At 43.5% G+C, this 24,162-nt stretch overlaps 1 protein-coding gene across 17 annotated transcripts in view; it reads right to left on the minus strand.

Annotated features, from left to right (window-relative positions):
• ESRRG (estrogen related receptor gamma) overlaps positions 1–24,162 on the minus strand; it is a 660,805-nt gene that overhangs the window by 564,603 nt on the left and 72,040 nt on the right. For 3 of the 17 annotated variants that reach the window (XM_021064113.1, XM_021064117.1, XM_021064116.1), the window contains exon 1: positions 358–2,350. The exons of the other annotated variants lie outside the window; for them this stretch is intronic. In XM_021064113.1, the coding sequence (XP_020919772.1) occupies positions 358–359 (2 nt within the window). In that variant the 5' untranslated portion in view covers positions 360–2,350. Of the gene's footprint in view, positions 1–357; positions 2,351–24,162 lie in introns of those variants that run through there. 17 annotated transcript variants of the gene reach the window in all.

Genomic DNA, 24,162 nt, shown 5'->3' on the forward strand with positions numbered 1-24,162 from the left:
GGGAGAGCAGAAGATGAATTATCTGGGGTCACAGAAAATATGGGTCACGGTCTTTCCTGGCCATTCACCCACCGCATATCTGCAACAGCTTCCAACTCATCCTTCCACCTGTATAAACCATCACCCAGGGTTCCGAAAAAAGAAAAAAAAAAAACTTGCCAAATTTTAATTTTATCCTTCCCTCTCCAATTTCTAGAAAAGATACCACTTGCATTAAAAGAACCCATGTCAAGAAAAAAAAAAAAAACAAAGATACTAACACAACTATGGGTCCCCTGACTACAGCACTGGGAAGAATCTGTTTTTAAATAATCGAGACTTCGTTGATTCTCTAATACAGCAATAATCACCTCTTACATTTACCACCGGGAGCAGATCTTGAAATGCAGAAGCCCAAGGCAGCTCTTCCTCCTCTGGGATGTCCAGGAGATGCCTCTGAAATGATTCTGCCTGCTGGCCACCCCCCACCCTGCCCCTTGTGGCTACAGGGGACTCCCTGCTCAGACTGGCTTCTGTGAACCCTTGACCGTCGGCTCTACCAGGCCCCTGGATCCTCTTGCTTTCCCAGCTTTCTCCCCACGGGCCTTTTCCAACATCTGCACGCATGCCCTCTATTCATTAACTACAGAACTAGACAAGAAGGGTCAGGATGCAACCTCTTTCCAAGTGCATTCTATGTAAAGGAACGTCACCCCTTCCCAGCAACCTCTAACCCATCTCTTACTGGTGCCTAAGGTCAGCCCCATATCTAACCCACACACCTCGCATCCCTACGCCAACCTCCAGCTCTGGTTACAGGTGAGATGTACGGTGTAAAAGAACTCCAGATAAGTTATGAAGATAGAAGCCATCCTTGATGATAACTGACACATAAAATCCTTGTCCATTTTCATATTTTCTGATGGGTACTTAAAAAAAAAAAAAAAAGAAAACCCAGCTCCAGAGGAAAATGGACTTCCCGACGAAAGCCTCAGCAAAAACAGCCACCAGAATAATTCACCGGCACCGGGTTATTAAAATCCCTGACAGGTATTACTCAAGATGTTAGAAAATTATTCAGACCCATGTGTACACATATATCTACCTTCTGTGCTTGTACGTTCACACACACACACACACACACACACGCACGCATGCACATTTTTAGTGAGTACTCATTAAGCTATCTGAGATATTAAAACTAATCACGGCGGTTTTCTTTTAATGTGATCCTCGGCATAAAGAGAAATGAGCCCATTGTCATTTGTCTCAAAATCATTCTTTATAAAAAATAGCTAATCTCCAGAAGCACACCTGGTTTATTGAAGTGAATACAAAGATGCAGCATATAGCCTTAATGTGCTCAGCTGGGAAAATATATTTTTTTAAATGAGCATTTGTTAGGGCTTTATTTGCAAATGCAAAACTATCCAAGGCACTCTTGGCGCATGTAGGGATTTTTCATTTCAAAACCCACATTAATATAGGAGGAGTCCCATCAAACACTAACAGGGGAAAGAAAATTAACCCTTGCAGGACTGGAACAAAAAACAACACATAAAACGGATTAGCAATGAGATCCTGCAGTGTAGCACTGGGAACTATGTCTAATCACTTGTGATGGAGCATGATAATGTGTGAAAAAAAAATGTATACATGTTTGTGTAACTGGGTCACCATGCTGTACAGTAGAAAAAAAATAATGTATTGGGAAAATAAAAAAAAATAAAACAGATTATAGGACATCCAAGAGCTAGGAAATTATTGACACAACCCTGAAGTGCACCTGATAGCAATTTTTAACATGACACTGTTGCACCAAAACCGCCTGACTCATATATTTAAAGTGCAAGTGTCTTCAAGGTTGACTCAGGTATTAAAAGAAGCAGAAAGGAAGGAACTGCTAGATTAAATATTAGAAAGAAAAGATTACCCATTAACCACACTTGGGAACTTCCAAGGGAAAACAGTGACCAGTCTGGAGCTTTCCCTAATCTTCTGAGTGGCCGGTCTCCATGAGGAGGCACGAGGTTGTCCCAGCTGCCAGGGATGGGCTATTGGAAGGTTTGCACAACAAGGCCATGTGGGAAAGAGTGTGTGGCTCTTGGCCATGTTAGTCGGGTGTCTCCTAGATACCATGGCAGGTGTCATTTTTTTTCCATTTGATCAGGGAATGTAATACATCTTCAAAACAATTTTCACCCAACTGGTCAGGGATGTTAAAATCCAACCCTAAAAAAAAATCCCTCTGCCACTCTCCCTCAGAGGCACACTCTCCAAGCCCACTGGGTTCCTTTTGAAGTATGTAATTTTCACACAAAAGTCTTTGACCTGTTGGCTGCTTCCAATTTTTTTTTTTTTTTGTACTTAGATAAGCAATGAGATCCTGCTGTACAGCACAGGGAACTGCGATGGAACATGATGGAGGAGAATGGGAGAAAAAGAACACATATGTATATATGCCTGGGTCACCTTGCTGGAGAGTAGAAATTGACAGAACACTGTCAATCAACTATAACTGAAAAAAATAAAAATCATAAAAAATTTAAAAAATCAAAATATATAGCGAGTATATTCCTGCTAAATGACCAGATGAACACTATAAGCTCAAGTAGGCTGGTCTTTCCAGAGCTGAAAGAGTAATGTCCCTTTAGGGCTCAGCAGGTCAGGAACCTGACCTAGTGCCCATGAGGCTGTGGGTTCAAACCTTGGCTTCTCTCAGTGGGTTAAGGATCTGACATTGCTGCCAGCGGTGGCATAGTCACAGATACAGCTCAAACTCAGAGTTGCTAGGGCTGTGGCGGAGCCTGCAGCTGCACCTCAGATTCAACCCCGAGCTCGGGAACTTCCCTGTGTCACAGGTGTGGCCATAAAAAGAAAAAAAAAAGAGGAAAAGATGCTGTCCTTGGAGCTTATTGTCATCTAAAAGGGTTAAAGACATGTCTTTACTAAAAGGATTTATGTCAGGAACCACTAATATCTCAAGCAGTGCTTTCCTTTACAAATCAGACTTAAAATTAGTGCTATAGCTTTTTCTACCTATGTCCAAAATGGACACCAGCATAATAGATGAAACATTTTCTTTTTAACCTTTTAATTTTATACCCACATAGTACCCAGCGCAGCATCTTATATAAAAGAGATGATCCATAAATAAGTGCTGAATTGAATGGACGCGTCAACTTGCTAACATTCCATAAAGGGAGCCTAGTGAAGAACGCCCAAATTATGTTACTCACTCCTTGGCTTAAAACCCTCGATGGCTCTCCATCACCTACCTTAGGATGAAGTCCAAACATCTATTTAGCTCCGTATTTCTAGCTTCATCAGTTATCAACATTTTTCCAGGTACTGGGGGAATATAGTAATATCGAAATAAAATGACTTTTGAGAGTAAAATCTTAAGAGCAACACAGAATGGGATCCAAACAGAGATAGGCAACCTCATTGGAAAGAGACGAAATTCTTCCCTAGTTGGTAAGATCTGCTGTAAACTGACTGAATATATTAACGTACAAGTGAAAGCTGTGTCCTTCAGAAAAGGAGAGTGAGGAAGGATGGGATGTACAATGGCAAGGGTATATGAACGCATTTCTCTCTTGGTCTCATTGGTAAACCTCTGCCCACAGTGAGTTGGCTGCATCCAACTATTTATCATTTGATAAATATCTAGTTATCACCCTTCCAATTTCATACCCACCAACCAACCTTATGAATATGACATGATTTCCTAGAGACATCTCCCTTTTTGAGCTATAAATCTCCATATCCTACTGATTACTAGATATCTCTACTCGAAGGTCTCACGGGCACTTCGAATTGACCACATCCAAAAGTGGACCAGTCCCCCTAAACGATTCGGTTCTGTGTCTCAGTAAATGGCATCACCATCCATCCATGCAAACCAGAAACCTGAGATCCTCCTCTCTGAGCAATTCACCTTATTTCACCCAGCAGTAAATACCACCAACCCTGCTGTGTTTTTCTAACCCATTCACTCCTCTCCGTTCCCACTGTCATCACCCAAGGCCAAGTTAACAAATATCTCTCTTAGCAGATCGTGCTCCTACTTTTACCAGGGAGGATATTTTTTAAATATTCAAGCAATGTAATGAATTGCAATCCTCTGCCCCTATCCATTTTTACAGCTGAACCACAACTATGTTTATTTTTCCAACTGGGGAGGGGGGAAGGAGATGACAACAACCAAGAAGCACACAGTTTGAGTCTCCAAGCTCATGTGTCTGACTGCGGTCGCTAGACAGAAGCCTCTAAACGGAATCTTACAGAGCACAAGAAAGGGGATTCTCAATTCCATAGTAAGATCTTCGGCTTTTACCCTGGGCTTTAGTGTTTGACGACAGGCTGAGAGAGAGAGGATACAAAATGGGGCTAGAGAAATGAGTGAGGCCACCTTTCCAGCCCAGGGTGCAGACGAGGAAGAAGACGGGCAGAGGTAGCAGGAGCAGACCCAGAAATGTGTCTTGACCGCTTCGCTGGGTGGCAGTGCAGGAGCGGGTCGACAAGTAAAGAGTTTTTCTCCACTTCCGGCCTGGAAACATCTTAGCAGCTGCTCCCCAACCTCCAACCTGGAGCAACTCAGCAAGATAAAGGCGGAGGATGGGCATGGACCAGGTGGAGAGACAGCCTGAGTCCAGCTCCCCAGTGGCTCCCCTGTCTTCAGTGTAGTACAGAAGGAGGCAGAAGGTCCTGTGTGCTCTGGGCAGGGATAAGGGCACTCAAGGATGGTGTTGGCTGGGGAACCTCCCAGGGACCAGGGCTGGGGGTGGGTGTATCATACTAGAATCCAGGTGGGACCCAGAGCCAGACTTCCCACAGTCAGGATGCAGCAACGCCCGGAGAGCTAGGATGCAAATGAGGCAGAGAAAGGCTCCTCTGGCCCCAACCAAGCGGAAACTGAAGAGAGTGAGTTCACCAGGCACCGAGCTGAGCCGCAGATGGAGGCAGGGCAGCAGTGACCAGGAGGACCATGATGTGCCACTCCTGCAGGGGGCAGTGGTGAGCACCCAGAGACCCCCAAGTTGGGTACCAGGCTCCGTTCCACCTGCACCATCTTGGGGAGAAGGAGGCTGGGTGGGTAACTCTGAGCAGTTACCTGAAAGGGACTATTTCATGGGAAAGAAAATGATTTAAAACTGCAAGAGATTAAGACATAATGTATTTCCTGCTCCCCACTGGAGGAGGAACTTGGAGTGTGAGTAAATTTTCACACACTCTGGCTCTCCTCCTGTGCACTCCCAACTTACAGCCAGAGTGGATTTTCGACAAGCCATCTCCAATTATACCCGAAGGTTTTCCTTTGTCCATTCCATAGTGATCAAAATCCCTAATGTGACCCATACGTCCTTCCCAACCAGGCCCTCCTGTGCGCTCTGCTTCACCAAGCTCCTCTCTCAATCCTTCTCCACTATTGTCCAGGCACAAGGGCCTTCAGAGTTTCCTGAGCTTGCATTCCCTCAGCCCAGAATGTTACTGCCAACATCCCTCCCTCACTCCAAATTCTGCCCCTCATTTAAGTCAGAATTTAACTTTTGCTTCCTCGGGCAGGTTCGTTCTAACCAGAATTTTTATCCCTGTGAAATTCTAGATGACACATCAAAAAAACAAAACAAAACAAAACAAAACAAAACAAAACTTCATTTCCCGACTGCAGGAATTCTCAGAGCCTTTACTAGGCTCTTGTAAACTCTGAGAAGCAGGAATAGAGTTTGCACATTTTCCTAAACTTATCTACCTGGGAACATGTTTCTTCATCTCAAAGAATGCATACCAGCAAGAAATCATTTGGTAAGTGCTGATTCATGGTGATTCCAGGGAATCACAGAACCAAGAATCATGTTTCTAGGAAGACCAAAAAAGAAAGTAAGGCTTCTTGGAGGAGGAGAGAAATACCAGTCTTATCATGGGAAGAAATGTTGAGTTTCCGCAGAGGAGGCGATAAGGCCGCAAGACAGCCAAGGAGAGAAAAAGAAAACGACAGGTGCAACCATCAGCCCAATCAAGAAGATCAGAGGTGAAGTAAGGAGTCTTCCCCCCGGGAGCTCACTGATGGCTCAGCAGGTTAGGGATCCAGCATTGTCACTGCTGTGGCAAGGGTTTGATTCCTGGCCCAGGAACTTCCACACTGCAGGCATGGCCAAAAATAACAAAATGAGTCTTCCCTGTGTTGGATGCTCGGAGCACCTTTTTCTCCTGCCACAGGCTGCACTAGAGCTGGTCCCAATCCAGGGAGACCAGCCAGTGCCACTGGTGAGAAGTCAACAGCAGCTGTTCTGGGAGCCAGAAGGAGGAGACCACAAGCAACGAAAAGGAGCCAGAATGGGGCAGAAAAGGAAAGCCTGGCCTTCTCTGCTCCCACTGGGGACAACTATGTGGAAAGGAAAAGGCCTTCTCTTCTTCCCGTTTGAAAAGACTGTAGGTTCCTGTAAAGAGGTGGCATCATTCTGAACAAGTAAAGGAAGCAAACTGACCAAGAACAGGAGAAATATGGGAAAGTGTCCCATCAGAAGGTTTACGGCCTTTTCCACATGGAGCAAACTTCACTGTGAGTCAGAGGAGCATGAAGCCCTTTCAGGGGAATTTAACAACTGGGATGCCAAAGACCCTTATGAGAAGCAATCATACCAATGAGTGCCTCTGACCTGGACCCCTGGAGCCCATCTGCAGTGACTTGCCAAGATGTCTCAGCCAGGGCGCGAGACAATACTACTGGCAACACAGCTTCACCAGTGAATTCTCTGGCCCAGGAAAGTTGCTGAAGTAGTAAAACTAGATGCAATTCAACAAAAATTAGGCTACACATGAGAAAGATCGTGATAAAATATAGCCCTTCCCCCTTCCCAGCAAAAGACATTATTTTCTATTACATGGGAGAGACCACATAGCCTGGGAAACTTTATCATCTAAGGTCATAGGTAATCTGAGGCCAACTCAACTTTGAAGAACGGGGAGGCAGGGGTGGCCAGATATCCCACCTACGATATTTCAGATATTCCTCATCTGGAAGCTGCTTGGCAGAAAAAACCATCTCCTTCGGTCCAAAGGAAACTCCATAGAGAGGCAGGTGACTGCAGATCAAAGAAAGAAATGCCAGTTTCCAAAAACCAACAGTGTCAGAATGACCTGAGGTTGGAAGAGCAGGATCTCCAGGGCCCAAACATAGATATGGGTCCATCAGTCACATCTTCTCTTCTGTTCCATTAGTGACGGTTTGTCCCCAATTCACTTGTTAATAAGTGGTCCCAGCTGATGGGACTCCCACCAAAATAAATTACTCAACTAATAATCAAAACTCTAGGGAAAGTCATAGCTCTCGCCCTGTGTCACTAGGACTTGAGTGTCTGGGTCTGCTTTTAGAAGACCTTTCTAGGGCTCCAAATGATAAAAATAAGTGCCATTTAAAATGACTGCTCAGGCCAAGGAACACTGCTTTGGCCATCAGGTGTGGGAAAGAATCAGTGCACAGAATAGACAGCGTGGTAGAAGAGAGAAATTCTTTAAAGGCGGGCACACAGGCTTGACAAAGGGAGAAATGAAATTCTGGAAGAAAGGTTTTGTGAAAGACTTTTTTTCCTCCTCATTTCACATCTAGGATCTAAGAGCTCCGCACTGGCCAAGATGCTGAAGTCAGCAGTTTCATGTCCTCAGGTGGTTCTGAGACAGGAGGGAACAGAATGAATAATGGGGGGTGGGGGAGGGACAGGAAAGACTAGGCTATGTTGATAATTCTGGGCTTGAACCTTCAAGGGTTTCCCTTTGGGTATTATCCTAAAGAAAGCTCCAGGCAACCTTGGGCTTATTCTTCACCTGTCACTTCTAAAAGGTGAATCAGTTCATGCTTACAATGGCTGACGCTGCTACGTCTCAAATTCACACGCACCTTCTAATTATAAGAAACAGGCTCTTGGGCTTCTCCAGGCAAAAGCTGAGAGGACGCCAACATTATTTTTGCTGTGACTGCAACATCCAAATAACTTTCCATCTGCTAGAGCCTCAAATTAAAAGGGCAATGATTATGAGTCAATGCATGCCCACTGGCAGGGGCCATCCTTGTGTTTTTAGAACAGTCACTGCCATTGCGTATTAAGAGGTGAAAGAAAGAGAGAGAGAGAAAAGAAGAGTCTTATGGGACTGGAGCTGCCCCAAGAAAGAAGAATGCTGGGTCACCTACTGACTGTGCTTTTAAACAGCCAAGTGGGATTACGTGAAAGCAGGGGAACCCACCCTGAGTCTTATCTCCCATGTATCAAAGTACTTGAAAGTTCTATGATGATAACCACGAAACCGTTTGGGAGTCATTTCCCATGAGAAGCATTTCAAGGGGCCCAGGAAGACATGCTAAGGGTGTGAAATGGAAACACACCTTGCATTCTAAGATTGAATTTTGTAACTCTGAGGAAAGTGATCAGGCAACTTCGGAGGAAGTGCCAAAGAAGGAACTGGGGGTGATGCAACGCAGATCGACTTGAAGATGCAGAACAGAAAATGACCTGTGCAAATGCAAAGGCACGCGGGGCAACCCTGAAGCGGATGCTGGGGCAGATTTCATAGTGACTGAACACATCAGCATCAACATCGTCTCCCTCTGTACATGATTCCAGATGAATTCCTGGTTACAACCTGAGGAATACCCAGACGTCACATTCATGTTCGAACGCTCGCACGTCTCCCTCTCCATCTTTCTAAAATGAAGCCAGCGAGAGCTCGACGTTCAGGACCAGGTGCGGGAGAACCTTTCTAACAATGGATGCAGGAGCACTTCCGATCCACCAGACGCTCCCCTTGACCTGGCTGGACTTTCCTAGACATTTCTCGACTAAAGGGCAACTGTGGGGCAGGGACCAAATAAGCACTTTTAGAAGAGAACGGTGTCTCTCTCCCTTCTCATTGGGACGGGGGATAATGAGGGACCGCAATCTGGTTGATGGGCTAGGTAACCACAGCAGGACATTCCTCACATGGTTTCTCGGAGACGACCCAGGGCACTTGGTTAAGGAATCTTCTATCTTCCAGCCAGAGTCCAAGGACTAATCATCCGTAATCACTAAGAGGGCTCTGGCATATTATCGGATTTCTGATGAAAATAAATGGGCCTCCTGAAAATGATCATGGGGCTCAGGAGGCACTTTTCTGTCATCGTCCTGCCTTCATTTCTCCTTCATCACATCAAAATGACACATCTTAAAAGAGCTGCCCCTGCAAACCTCAAAATAGTATAGAAAAATTATGTGATTCTTATTCTAGTCATTAGATGTCTATAGAATTATTAGAATTCTTCACGAATAAATAGTAAAACAAAACATTTATATGTGCTCCCTCAATGATCTCTTTGGTTTCAAACAATCCGAGCAGCATGATCAATAAGTTAATGGCCTCGTTCCAAAAACAGGGTGGTCGTTTTGTGTTGTATTGTTTGTTTGTTTGTTTTTTACTCTGATAGTACAGAAGAAGAGTCCCCTTGTACCCTTTCAAGAGCTACCAGCCATGGTCATTACCACCAGACACTGGACAACCCTGTAAGGAGAGGCTGGCATGTTTTCCCAGGGTGAGGACATCTGGGAATTCCAGGGTGAGAACCAATGGCACGTCTCTCCTGTATGGTGCTGCTTTACAAGAAAGGCTCAGCCAATTCCTTGGCAGCTGTGAAGTTGTCAGCCGTGGCATTCGTCATAAAGCTGGGTGGCTGCTCGCTGCTGACATGTTCAGTTTTGAACTCGGGGGGAAAAAAAAATAACCTCTCTGGAATGTTGAGCTCGGCAGAGACAGCAGATGCCCCAAGTGAAAAAGCTCATCACACATCAGGTACTTAGGAACCTTCTGGAAATGATTGAAAAAGCATGAGTATTTCTCTACTCAGCGTGCACTTAGCCATTGCAGGGGCTTGCATCAACCTCCCTCTGTGTCTCCTTCCTGGACCTTCTTGACAGCCAGACAAGAGATGATCCAGTAGGTTATCGATCACATTCTCTTCTAAAGGTCACGCTGGGGGGAGCAGAAATACCGGAGAACCCACGCCCTTCTCTGAGGAAGGCACACATTTTATGTATCTTTGCCTTCAACCTCCAACGCGCTTCTAGCAAGACATGCTAAGTAATGCATTAGAAATACCAGGTGAAGTCTGATATCATATACTTGAGACCATTTTCTCTGGTTTTCTCAATTCGGGTCCCTACTCCAAAAGTAAGATCATAAGATCACGTAGCAATCTTCCTAGACTCCAGCCTGAGCAAAGAAGACTACTCAACAGCTCACTCTGGTACCTTCTAAAGGAAGAAAAACCATCTCCTTCGAAGAGCTTTGCAACATGGGTTCCTAGGACTAGATCTTGCCACAAGAGCGTCTATTTAGGTAGTAATGATCTGAACAAAGCGAAATGTATGGCTACTGTGGTTATTATAAGGGTGCCTGGCAATAAAATACTATGCCTTCGCAAATAAAGAGACATAGGAGGTGAAAAAAGGTCAGAGAAAAAAAAACAGATGAGAAATCAATGTCAAAAGAGGTCACTCTATGAGCTTCAAAGGGAGCTACAGTCATTGATTATCATATCACTGAAACAACACAGGCCCAGTGAGATCTGAAATTACATTTCCAGTCTGAATTTATAGAACTCACTGCAGCCTCTGGTTGTGACTGTCGTACGTTAATGGAAGCCTACCAAGTAAGCATGATTTAGATGGGCACAGGCAGAGGTGAAGTCAGTTTTTCCTGGGTATTGAGAACTAGGCGCGCGATCAGGAAAGGTTCGGAAAATTGGTTTCTTCTTCAATTTCAGAGGCCTTTCTGGTAGTGGTTGGGGGCCAGAATTCTCTTTCAAAAACACAGATTGGATTATGGTGCTTTCTTGCTTACCAAGAGCCAATAGCAGGGTCCCTATTTCTCATGCAGGAGGAGGTTTAGAATACTTGGGCAATAGGCAAGCCCTTCAGAGGAGGCTAGAACAGCCTCCTTGTCTGACTTCATCTGACGCTCCAAGCATACCACATGTGTTTCAGGTTTCCAAAGCCAACAAATTCTTCCCTATATCCAGGTTACTATTATTCCTTACTGAAGGGGCCTCCCTATTCTGATACATTTTTCCTTATTCTTCTCTTTCTCCATTTCCTCACCATGGCAGACCCTAAGCTTATAAAACCTCATTCCTTTTTCTTCCTGGGCACACAGTTACACTCTCTTTCCCAGCTTCCCTTGCTGTCATATAGTTCTCCATGAATAAACTGGGCCCAGAAATGATGTGTGACATCCTTGGTCCCTAAAATCCTCCCTTGAGACATTCTATATTCTCAGTCTTCCAGTGCTTCAGACTCTGAAGCCCTTGAGGATCGTCCTGGGTCCCTGAATTACTATGTGGAACAGAGCACTCAACTCACCCCAGCCTCCAACGCAAGTTAGACTGTGGTCTAAATGAGGCCTAAATCATTTAGGCCACGGTCTAACTTGTTAAGACGCCACGATGGTTAGAGTGCTTGTTTCAGCAGTTAGTCTACTTTAACTAATGCCCTCAATCAGATATTATTATATTTTATCTTTCGTAACTATGGTTATAAGTCACCATGGTTGTTTTTGAAAGATGTCTAGGTTTAATGAAAGGGAGAAAAGCTGAATTAATACCAAAACAAAAATAAAACTATGCAGGACTTTTTTCCTCCCATTTCTGGGCTGAGTATCTAAGTTTCCTAGCATACATGGAATCTCTGAAATTGCATGCATGGGTTACACCCTGTGGGGCTAGTTAGCTTGCCTAGAAGAAAGCCCTTTGGGAATTCTAGCCCCCTTTACTGAGTTGTTGTTTCTCAAATACATGCTGCTAATCATATGGGGCACTATTTAAACTATGCAGGAGAGAGAATCCCAGAAGATGCTGGAAGCCAATTCAATCCTCTGAATACTATAAAAATAGAACAACTAAGCAACAAAACCTAAACTCATGGGCAACATCTAAAACAAAACTAGGAGATGGAATTTCCTCATGAATCCCAAACATGTTAAAGGCATAAACTACCAACAGTCACAAATCCTACATGGAATCGGCGTCTAGATGAGAGGAAAAAGGAAATAATGGGTCTGAGAACAGGCAAATCCTACAATAGCTACAAGTATGCACTAGCAAGCTCAGTGGGCCAATTTGGAACAACAGCTATAACTGGCAGGGGGTTTGTCCTTTTTAACACCCAAGTGCAAGGGCCCACGGTAAGTAGGACTGAAAAGAATACAGCACTGTAGTCCCCATGAGCTGCCTTCCAGAGTAAGACCCATTGATGAGACATGGCTACAAGTGGCATCAAACTTGAGCAGTATGGAACAAGAGCTCTGCAAGAAAGAACAGGTCTAAATCAAAGTGGGGGCAGGAAGAGCAGCAGGGAATCCCAGAAAGCAATCTACCATACTGTTTAAACATGAACACTACACACACACACACACAACCAAAGGCTCTGTAAAGGTAGGGAGACTTTTTGAACTCTACCTCATTCTAAAAGGACAGGAAAATTAATGTCACATAAAAATGAACAAAGGAAAAGTATCGTGGTCAAATCCCATACGAAGTTATTACAATTATAAAAAAGAATAAGGAGCAGACAAAAATTCCTGAAGACAATAAAAGCATGCTGGAAAGACATTCTCAGAGACTAGACCAGAACTGTAATCTGTCATTTCAAAATAAGCATAAGGATATTAAGAAATGATATAAAATACAAAAGAACACCACGATCAGGTTAGAAGAACTCATAAATATGATGACAGGACTCAGAAAGGAACTGAAAAATAAAAAAATTATTTCATCAATGCCAATTAAACTAGGAGAAATATATAATGGATAACCCCTTAATAAATATAAAAGGTAAAAGGGGGAAGCTAACAAAGAAAAAAAAAGATAAAAGTATTTGAAGAGAAAGACACAAATATTAAAGATAGGCAAAGAAAATTGAACATATAGATAAACAAGAGATTCTGAAGAAGACACTGAGGCAAGGAAACATAACAAATGTTAATAACTATAATTCAGGAAAAAATTTTGAAATATAATAATAAATATTAAAATAAAATAATATTAAATAATAATTTTAAAAGAAATAAAATAAAATAAGAAATGTATTGTTGGAGAACAGGTAAGCAAGTCACAAATAAAAAGCAAAGGACATTAAAAAAAAACCTCGAAATGACATTAAAAATGATATATTGTACCTGACAATACTGATCACCACCCCACCCAAGAAAAACAACCCCAAGACATATTCTAATAAAACACTTTGGGTGTTTAGGCAAAAAGAGTACATGATTGGAGTTCCCGTCCTGGCTCAGGGGTTAACGAATCTGACTAGAAACCATGAGGTTGCGGGTTCGATCCCTGGCTTTGCTCAGTGGGTTAAGGATCCAGCGTTGCCGTGAGCTGTAGTGTAGGTTGCAGATGCGGCTCGGATCTGGTGTTGCTGTGGCTCTGGTGTAGGCCGGCAGCTACAGCTCCGATTGGACCCCTAGCCTGGGAACCTCCATATGCCACAGGAGCGGCCCTAGAAAAGGCAAAAAGACCAAAAAAAAAAAAAAAAAAAAAAAGAGTACATGATTTATAGTGTAAAGAAAATTAAAATTTATCATCAGATTTTTCTAAAGCAATGCTTTAGGCCAGAAGAAAGGAGAGTTGTCTATTTGATATACTAAATAAAAGAAAATAATTTTATATTCAGCAAAACTGACTTGCAAGTATAAAGTGTTCAAACAAACTGTTACAGATACAGGCAAAACTGAAAAAAAAAAAAAAAAAAAACAAAAAACAAAAAACCATTGTTCCCATGACTCCTTTCTGAAGAACATACTAGAAAATAAGTTCCAGGCAATCAAAACAATTAGAAAGGCCATCAACATAGGGACTAGTGGTGAATCTTAAAATATGTAGTTAGTTATAGAAGCCCGGAAAGAGGCTAAGAAGCAGAGAGTAGACTATATAATGGCTATATGCCCTGACATAGTAGGTACGGCATAATTATTTAAAAATGAGGAAGGATTTGGGGGGAGTGGGCAATCATATGCCCCCCAGAAAAAGTTTTAATATTTTCAATAACTACAGAGGCACTAGTATTAGTATTATTCTCCTGAGACTATTGTGCACTTCATAATAGAAATAACTAATGAACTTATTTACAAAACAGAAACAGACGCACAGGCATAGAAAGCAAACTTATGGATACTGAAGAGGGAGGGATAAATGAAGAGCTTGGGATTAACAGGTACACACTACTACATATAAAAGACATAAACAATAAGGACTTACTATATAGCACGGGGAACTCTGTATCTTGTAATAACATCAACATCTTAGAGTAGCTTACAATGGAAAAGAATCTGAGAGAGAATACATGTGTATAACTGAGTCATTTTGTTGGGCACATGAAAATAACACAACGCTGTAAACTCTTCAAAGTAACACAACATTGTACATTAACAAGATTTTAACTCTTAAAAATCATAAAAAAGAGATAAAACAAATGAGTAATTCTGTGATGTTCTAATGTTATTATTCCACTGTGTCCTTAAGAATCAACATTCTGGGAAAAGGAAGGATATATGAATGTAACACAGAAGGGATTCAGTAATACTCCATAATCCCAAATTTGAATTAGAGCATCCATATGAACTCATAAGTTCATAAAGTATGTAGTAAAATAAACTACGAAATAACCTTTAATTTTTATGAGTGAGAGATAGATAGACAGACAGATAGATGGACAGACAGATGGATGAAGTAGATCCCCAATCCTGTCCTTCACAAAGGGTTAGGAAACAATGACCAACCCAGCAGCAATGAGCTTCCCAAACACTCAGACTGAAAGAAACTAGGGCTTCTTGGACAAAGGGCTGATTCCAGACCTAGCGCAGGAAATATACAAGACGAGCCTGGAATATCTGGAATGACCAGAGAGCAGGAACGTTATCAAAGGCTTTTGAAGCCACGGCAAAAGGACCCAAAACACAACTCGAAGAGGTTCCCCACTGGCTAAAGTGGGACAATCTGAGCTTCAATAACAACTGCGGCCTTGCCAACCACCACCTAGAGCCTAGCCAAAGGGATCAAAGCTGAGTGTCACCCAGTCTCTGGATGCCAATCTGCAGGACAGACAGGGGCCGAGGAACTCGTTGAAGGCACTGTGCATGTGTGCAGTCGAGACAACTAAGGCGCAGGAAAATTCTATAGGTCACACAGCCCAAGTTCTTCAATTGATAAATGGTAAGGAAATGAAAGAGATCAAGGAGGAACTTTACAGATTAAAAAAGACGTAAAGGTATATCGATTTTTTTTTAATGGACAAGGCTAAACATAGTGTTTGCGGATGCCCACTGGGTGACAAACGTGTTTCTAAAAATACAATGAAGTGACTGTTATTAATGGATAGTGGTTACTTGTAGGGGTAGAAAGGTCTGTGATTGGGTGAGGTACATTCTATCACTTCTTATCCCAGCCGGTATGCATATGTATACACACGTGTGTACACACACTCTATACAGTGCACATGTACACAGATATCTGTACACACATATCTTACACACTATATCTGCAATACATAATCATAAGAGCATCAGGACATGCATTTGAATCATGTTGTTTTCTCTCTTGGGGCTTTATAATAAAAACGGTTTTCTTTAAAAGAAGACGGAGTTTCTCGCCACGAGACGGCTACGCAGAGCAGGTGGCTGAAGTGGAGAAGAGTGCGAGGAACGGATGACTGAGGTCCCGCTGTGAAGATCAACAGATTATTTAATGCGAAGGGACTGTCGGCCACTCACAGGTTTTTACGAGTCCAGTGATTTCCCTCCCTCTGAACTTCTTAACGTCTCCATCATTTACTGGATTCTCCTACTTGTACAATTCAGCTGAGGGAGCGAAAGAAAGACGAAGCAAAATAAACCCTGGCCGTACAATCGTGGTCCTACGTGGCTGACGAGGGCTGGGCCAGTAACGTAATTGTGAGTAGAACCCTGTTTACTGAGATTTAACAGAAACCTCCTTGCTGTGTCATATACGTTACCTTTATCCAGAGATTTTTTTTTCTCCTTTTTAAGCATCTAAATTATGCCACCTCTCAAGGAATACGCTAGGACTTAGGAATGTGCTAGGACTTAGCTCTGAGTTGGAAAATCTAAAAGACACTGAACACTAGACAGACACAAGGGAATAGATGTCTCTGGGTATGCCTGAAGACATGTAAGACAAATACACATTAAGTTTTAATTTCAAAAATTGAAAAAGTTCTATTTTCACACATTATCATGCTCCATCATAAGTGACTACAAAACCCAAATGTACAGGTATCGTTTTGAGACCGTGGAGAATATATTCCTTAGAAATGATCATTTCATACTCATGATTCAATAGCTTATCTACTGACTAGCTATATATTCAAATATATCAAACATTCATGGAGAGGCTATTCTATTTCATATGCCAAATGTTTTTTAGTGACGATAAGGAATAATCAAGGAGTTCCCGACCTGGCTCAGTGGTTAACGAGTCCGACTAGGAACCATGAGGTTGCGGGCTCCATCCCTGGCCTTGCTCAGTGGGTTAAGGATCCAGCGTTGCCGTGAGCTGTGGTGTAGGTCGCAGACACAGCTCGGATCTGGTGTTGCTGTGGCTCTGGCGTAGGCCGGCAGCTACAGCTCCGATTGGACCCCTAGCCTGGGAACCTCCATATGCCACAGGACCGGCCCTAGAAAAGGCAAAAAAGAAAAAAGAAAAAAAAAAAGAATAATCATAAGAGATATTTTTGTGGATATGGTTTTTCCCCCCAAAAAAGGTCTTAAATTCTTCCATTCCAAATTATCCACCCAGTAGGATTTTTTTTTTTAGGAGTTAATAAGGTGTAAAATGCTCCTTGTTCAGGACAAAGACAAAAAAAGAAGTTTTTAAAACTGCCAGTGTCACAGTTACCAATCAACAGAGCATAATTCAACCCCATATCACAAAAGCACTCCTTCCCAGGTCTTTCAGAAATAGGTGGGGTAACTGAGTCACAACTAAAAGCCAAAATCTATCAACAAGGAAAAAAAGGAGATAATATAAAAATAGAAGTAGCCAAATGCGTGTGAGAAAGAACCAAGTGTAATAGGCATATGCATATTCTAAGAGTCCAGGACTGCACACACACTTGTGATTCAGAGGGAAGAAGTGGGCTCACCCCACCCTTAACTATGGAATAAAAAGACGGTGACATAGGACGGCAGAAAAGCCAAGCCCAAATTCACAGAGGTTTTATTAAAAACAGGAAAAGGTCAGTCCTCTTCCCCCAAAGGAATGTCCAGGGCTCGTTGGAATTATTACTGTAAGATAGTTTCTTTATTAAATTCACTGCAGGAAAAGAAAGACAAGGCTGGGAGAACTCAAAAGCCACAGCAAAGTCTGGCTTGAGCCCCAAACTAAATCTAACACAAGATACAAGGAATTGGCATGCGCTTCTATGAATCTACACATCAGATGTATTTTAAACCCTAATCCTTAATGAACTAAGGAAGCATGTCCTTAGAGAACCTGCTAATGATAACTGCATCATCTTGGCTCTTTCCCCCAAATAAAATAAGCGTGAAATGCCAGGTGGGACCTTGGTAACAGTCTCCCCGCTCACCCAGAACATGAAAGAGCCATTTACTTTTTAACCTCTGCTTGCTACTAGTTAAAATCCAGGGTGAGTCAATGAATTCGTTTGAGCGAATTTGTAGATGGGGGCGCAGCGCCGTGCTGCCTTCTTTAGCAAACATTTTTCAACTCGGGCAGTCACGGGGTGGCAAGAAAAAAAACCTCAAGCCCAAGTGCAGTGCCAACATAAAATGGATTCCTGAGACACCCCTGGCGTGCGAATTAATTCTATTTGTATTAATATTTGGACCGTCACGCAGGATGCCGCTGCGGCTGGTTTTGCAAGATGCTCTGGTACTCTCCCCCCAGCATTTTTTTATCTTGAAAATGACCATGTTTGGAAAGCTGGGGCATCCAGTCTGAGAGACTCTTACAAGGGGGGGCGGGGAGCGGAGGGCAAAGCTGATCAATTTCTCCCCTGGTCTCTGCCGAGGTCTCTGCCTAGCTTTTCACCAGCAGACCACATCTTGGTGCTCAAGCACAGGGCACGGCATTCCATTTCCGGACAGCGAGGGGGATGAGGCATCTTCTTTCTTTAGATCACACCCGTGGCAGGAAAGTCAACAGATCCAGGCAGCTCCACAATCATGCCCCCCGTTCAAGGACACAAACACACACGCAAAAAAATCACTCCTCGTAAGGAGGTAGAAAATTAAAGCAACACCTGGCAGAGAAAATCTGTTCTCCGGAACTACAATCAAAGGAGAAGGTTGGAGATTGAAGTCCTTCTCTTTGGAAAGCTGCTGCAAACCGGTGCTACTGTTTTTGTGGTCACAGGGACGAGGCTGGTTTGGAGCAGCAAAAACCAGGTAGCGACAAATACCTCCCTCTGGTCCATAGTTTCAAATGTTTCTTAACATCAAACACTTTTATGGCTTAGAAATGAAAACATCACCAGGTTTAGGCTGTATTTCTTTCCCTTCCGGACTTCTGGTGGGGATGTCGATTAAAACTAACATGGCTACAAAGGGAAGGGAGGAAGGATGGGGGAGGAAGGATGGGGCGAGAAAGCACAGGCTCACGGCTGCTTAATTAACCCTTAACCAGGCAGGTCCCCGGGCAACCAGCTCTGCTCTCCCTCAGCTGAGATCTATCAGCAGAATCCTGTCTAGAAGCAGCTCTGAGGTGGGGATGGGGGGTTTTACATGTCTTTCCCCTTCCTCTCCTCCTCCTTCTCTAATGGGTTCTAGAAAAAGCAGATTGCCGTTTCAGCAGACAGGGAAAAGAGGGTGGATATGCTTTACATAGTTATTTTTATATTTAATCCAAGAGCAGAAGAGGACTAAGCAAAACCCAGCTGACTCTCAAAAGCATTTTAGGAAGCTGGCAACGGAACAGCCATCTCCTGCTCTCCCCAACTGTGAAGGAACTGTGTCTGGGTAGAGAGGTGGTGGTCAAAGCTCTACCCACAGCACAGAGCACTAAGTCAGGGCAGCACACCAGCTCCGCGCTTTGAAGCATGCCCACGGCCGGTGCGGGCCCCTCACCGGAGGGCTCAGCCTCCAACCTCCTCACACCTGTTAATGATCTCACAGGCTCTGCTCCATCCTCATTCTCACACCATTTACGTGACTCAACCACGTGGGGCCCCATCATAAAAAGGACCAGCTTCCACACGGGGGAAGTGAGTTCATTCGCGCCAAGGCAGACTCCGCCCAGGGAGAAGAGCCTTCACCTGGAAGAGTTAAAGTTTCTAGATGTCTCTCTACGGCCGGAGGGGAAGGGGGACACAGAGCGGGCAAAGGATGTGGACGAACCCAGCGCTGCTCAAACTCGGAAGGCTGCTGGGATCACAGGAGGTGTTTCTAAAAATACAAGTCGCCGGAGCCCACCCTCTAGAGAGTCCTATTTCAAACACCAGGCTAGAGGCTTGGGATCTGCATTTAAAGGAGTACGGGGGTGAGTCAAAAGTCTGTAGTCCTCAGACTGTTTTCGAAAGCTAAGTACTGAGTGAGTCCAATTTCTCAAGACTCCAATAGTTCCTACAGTAGTATGTACAGTAGTATGTACCCTAGTAATTAATAGCATCATCCCCCAAACCTCTATTACATTTTGTGCTTTGTATATTTTACATCATGTAATCTTCAATATACATCCATATGTAAATACACACACACACACACACACATATGAGATCCATTTTACAGTCATGGAAACTTAGCAATGGTAATTTTTAATTTTTTTTTTTTTTTTTTTTTTTTTTTGCTATTTTAGGGCCACACCCCTGGCATATGGAGGTTCCCAGGCTAGGGGTCTAATCGGAGCTACAGCTGCCAGCCTGCACCATATCTGCAGCCATGTGGGATCTGAGTCTCATCTGCGACCTACACCACAGCTCATAGCGAGGCCAGGGATCGAACCCGCATCCTCATGGATCCTAGTCAGGTACATCAACCGCTGAGCCATGAAGGGAACTCCAGCAATGGTAATTTGCCTCAAGGTCACAAGCTAATAAGTCAACGGCAAAGTCAGGTGCAGAACCCAGATGGTCCCAGCAATGAACCACAGACCAGCGCAGGCAGACGTCTCTAAGGAGCTACAGACTCTCCTGATCCGGGCCTGCATGTCAGACGGACCCAGGCCTTTCCTCCACAGAAGAGTGGCCAGGAGCTTGGGAAAGGGCAGCGGCTCCCATGGGCAGAGGAAGAGGAGAAGTTCTCCAAATCGCGGGCATTCCTTATACGTGTTAGGGGAACTTGAACAAACAGACTATGAGTTGCGTGGAAGAATCAGCCTGGAGGCACAGAGAAGCCTGCTCTGAACAAATGAATGGTGACTGTTCTTTGAAACAGAAGGGGATCAGCAACAGGGGGATTGGCCTTCTTTCTTTCCAACTCTCTACCCCAAGCATGCCAGTCTTCTCCAACTTGAATATACTCTTACCGTGTGCTACTTGGGGTTGTCAGGAAGAAAGAAGAAAGCATGACACTGAAGACCTCAAGCACTAGAGTGCCTCTCTTCCCCAACTCCAGTACCAACAGGAAGGCATTGTATAGTAAGAAAAATGCAGAGGTGTCCAACTGCTACTAGAAAGATAAACAGTATTTAGTGCCCCACAAATACTGATGCTCAGAACACTGACATATCTTTAGTTATTTGTGCTATAGCTTCCTTTCCGGTTTTTTCATGGCAACTGAGGTTTAATACAATAGGCCACACTTTGGCAAAGTAAGATTCCAGCTACGACAAACTTAATTCCCTGGCCTCAGAACCCCCTAGAAGGTATGAAAGCAGCAAATCTAGCTAACTTCCCAATTCCCCCACAAATCCCCTCTGCGAATATGACTTTCCATGTGGCATTTCCAAGGGAAAATTCCATTGTTCAGTGTGTTCTTAGAGAACCTCCCATGAGGCTCACCTAGAGAAATTTTACCTATTTTTCTTTGAAACATGAGATTTGAGAGGATCAAATCCATCCCGGTGATGGCATTTTAAAGAGGGAGCTCATATTCCCACTGCAAACTCTGGAGATGAGACAGACAGCAGCCAGAGAGGAAGTGACGGCCACTCGTGTGAGCACCCACCTCCTAAGTTACAAGGCTGAGCTGCAGGGGACACTCCTTTCTTCAGCATTTACATACAACCTGAAGACCCGTTTGGTTGAGGATGGCTATTGGAGAGGAAAAGACAGGCGTGGAACCAGGTGAAGAACTGGCAAGCAGTGTGTTATAAAACCTTTTCCTTTTCCTCCCACTAGAAGCTAATATAAACCTGCTTTATGATGGCAATCCTAGTTTCCCAGAGAAGCACTTTGGCAACAACAGCACCGTAGAATGAAAGCTTGAGCAACTGGGGGCATTGAGAACAATAAAGCCTTCTTTCCAAATGTATTGTTGTCCCTGCAGCCATTGCTCTGTTCCTTACACTTCCTGCCAGAAGCTCACCTTGTTCCGACCGACTTGAGCCCGGAAGTGTCTGAGTACTGAAGGGCACAGGCGTGGTACATCCTCAGTGGAGCTGCATTAAGGATTAACTGAATCCTTGGATAGCCAGAACTGGCAGTTCCTGGTGTGCAGTAAGCTCTACATAAGTACCTGATACACAGTAAACTCTACATAAGTCATTGCAATTGATATTGTTGGGATGGTGGCTGCCCTATGTAGCTCAATGGCCACCACATGCATATTCTACTCCCATTATTTTTTACAGCAAATATATGACTCGTTAAATATATGACTTGTTTGTCTTTTTCACCTTTATTCCACATCCCATGGGGAAAATTCTAACCAGGAAATCATCCACGTTTTTTTTTTTTAAATCTGAAGATATTTAAGCTACCTACTTTCTCCCTTACCTTTTAAATCTTGGAAGCGCAAAGCTTCTCCATCGCAACAGGGTTGACATTGTGGGTTGGATAATTCCTTATTGTGGAGGGGCTGCTGTGTACATTGTATGTTTAGCAGCATCAGCAGTGTCTACTCACGAGATCCCAATAGCATCCTCTTCCCAGTTGTAAGCATCAAAAATGTCTTCAAACATAATCCCTTAGGGGGCAAAAGTGCCCCAAGCTGAGAACCATTGGTCTAGCGCCATTTTGAAACAGGCACAAGTTCTCTAAAATACGTCTCAAACATAAAATGCTGCGGGCCCTGCTGGGGATTTCACTCATGCTACAAATAGCATTTTACTAGCAGTGAACTGAAACCCAAAGCCTGATGGGGATGGTGAAATGCTGAGCACTAACAAGCTATGGTGAGCCAAACAGTCCAAACTTCTTCACATATGCAAACTCAACATTTAATTTTCTGCAAGATTACCCACAATAATTACAAAGTTTCTATAACACAGCTTTAAAAGCTTGAAACTCTGAGATCCATAGGAATTGATCTTTTATCTTTTACCTTGGCTGTGTACTGTGTCTGTGTAACACAGCAAATGAATGTAAGCAATATTTTCCTCTAATTTCTAGGAGTATTAAAGTGAAACTTTACTCAAATTGATTATTAAATAATCCAACGGAGAGAAATACAGAGTAAAGCTCTAGCATGCACACAACATTTTCACATTAAGCATGCATCCTTCAGCTGAAAATATCTGTTGTCCATGTGATGATCAGAGTTTGACATTCTAAAAATAATGTTGAAACATTAGCTGGCCGCTGCAACTGGTTAAAGATGGTTTGAGGACAAAAAGCTGACACGTATAGGGCACCAGTGTGTTCACTCTGCCAGTCACATACTGTACTTTGGAAGCCTCAGCAATAGCTTGAATGAACTTCCCAGCAGGAATCTATGGTCCATGCGGACTGATGCCAGATCAACTTGTAGATTTCAGAGCCATTATCAAATACATAATTTCTCTGTCATAGTCTTAGAATTAAGCCAAACCAAGGACGTCACCCTCTTACCCAGAAACGAGTGAGGATTGTATCTACCTGACATTAGCAAAACAAAGCTTGGATGAGAACACAGCACAAATTCTTTCCACCTTCTCCTGGTCACACGACTTAGGAGGTTTCGTTCCAGAGGGAAAAAAAAGAAACCCCTCTTTTAACTAAGTATCCGACCAACACAGCTTTATCCACCTTCTACTATTCACATAACTTAGAAAGTTTCATTCCAAATGGGGAAAAAAAAAACCAAAAAACAAAAAACCCTACTTTAAGGTATCAGACCAATGCAGTTTTATCCCAAGGATATTAATTGCTTTGATGAAGGAATGTTGCACCGTCCAGCCACTCTCTGGACCATTTTTAGTTATCCCTTCGTGTCTAAGATGATATTACTGACAGGGATCATGCTTCTATTACATGGCAAAGTGCGTGGGACAACAGATAACCAGGAACAAAGTTTGTAGGTACATGGTCATTTCTCTTTTGCTTCGAGCTGCTGCAGCTCCATCTTCTGAGAACTAGAGAATGTCCTTCCACTCCACCGCCTGACCTAAGTGAGGAAAGGGACTGGGGCGGGGGATGGAATTCACCTGCCCTCTGTGTGGGTCCCCCAGGGGCACCTCCTATCCCTGACCTCTGACCTCCATTTTTGGTTGAGGGCAAAGTTAGAATCTTTGCACCATCCTGTAGCCACAGACATGGCACACACACACGCACACACAAAGACATGACAAGTTGTTTCTTCTAATATTCTCAGGGCTATTTTTATCCCCTTCCTAGAGTTCTTGCCATTTGGTCTTCAGTCCTACCCTATACAAACCTTCTTCCACAACCAGGATCTCTTAGAAGCAGTATCAATTCAGATCTAGCTATCAGGAGACTCCATCTAGACTCTCCTGCACACTTGTTAACAAGCAGTGTTACTCTGAACAAGCCACTTCATTCACCTTGCTAAGTTAATTCAGCTATAAAAAGGAAATAATTTGTGACTTCATAAACTTTTCACTATACAAATATCATGCATTATTAGAAGAAACACTTAAATCTGGAGAAACAGTGGAAGGGAGTCATTCTGCATCGATTTCAGTGGACACGGTAAGAAAACGATTACTTATCAACAAATTCTCAAGCAGCCCTTCTCCCAGTTGGTCAGGTGGCTCCATGACCTTCTCAAGGAAAAGGAGAAAAGGCATCCCTTTCACCCCTC

Source organism: Sus scrofa, chromosome 10 (assembly GCF_000003025.6).
Source record: "Sus scrofa isolate TJ Tabasco breed Duroc chromosome 10, Sscrofa11.1, whole genome shotgun sequence".
Classification (NCBI taxonomy): Eukaryota; Metazoa; Chordata; class Mammalia; order Artiodactyla; family Suidae; genus Sus; species Sus scrofa.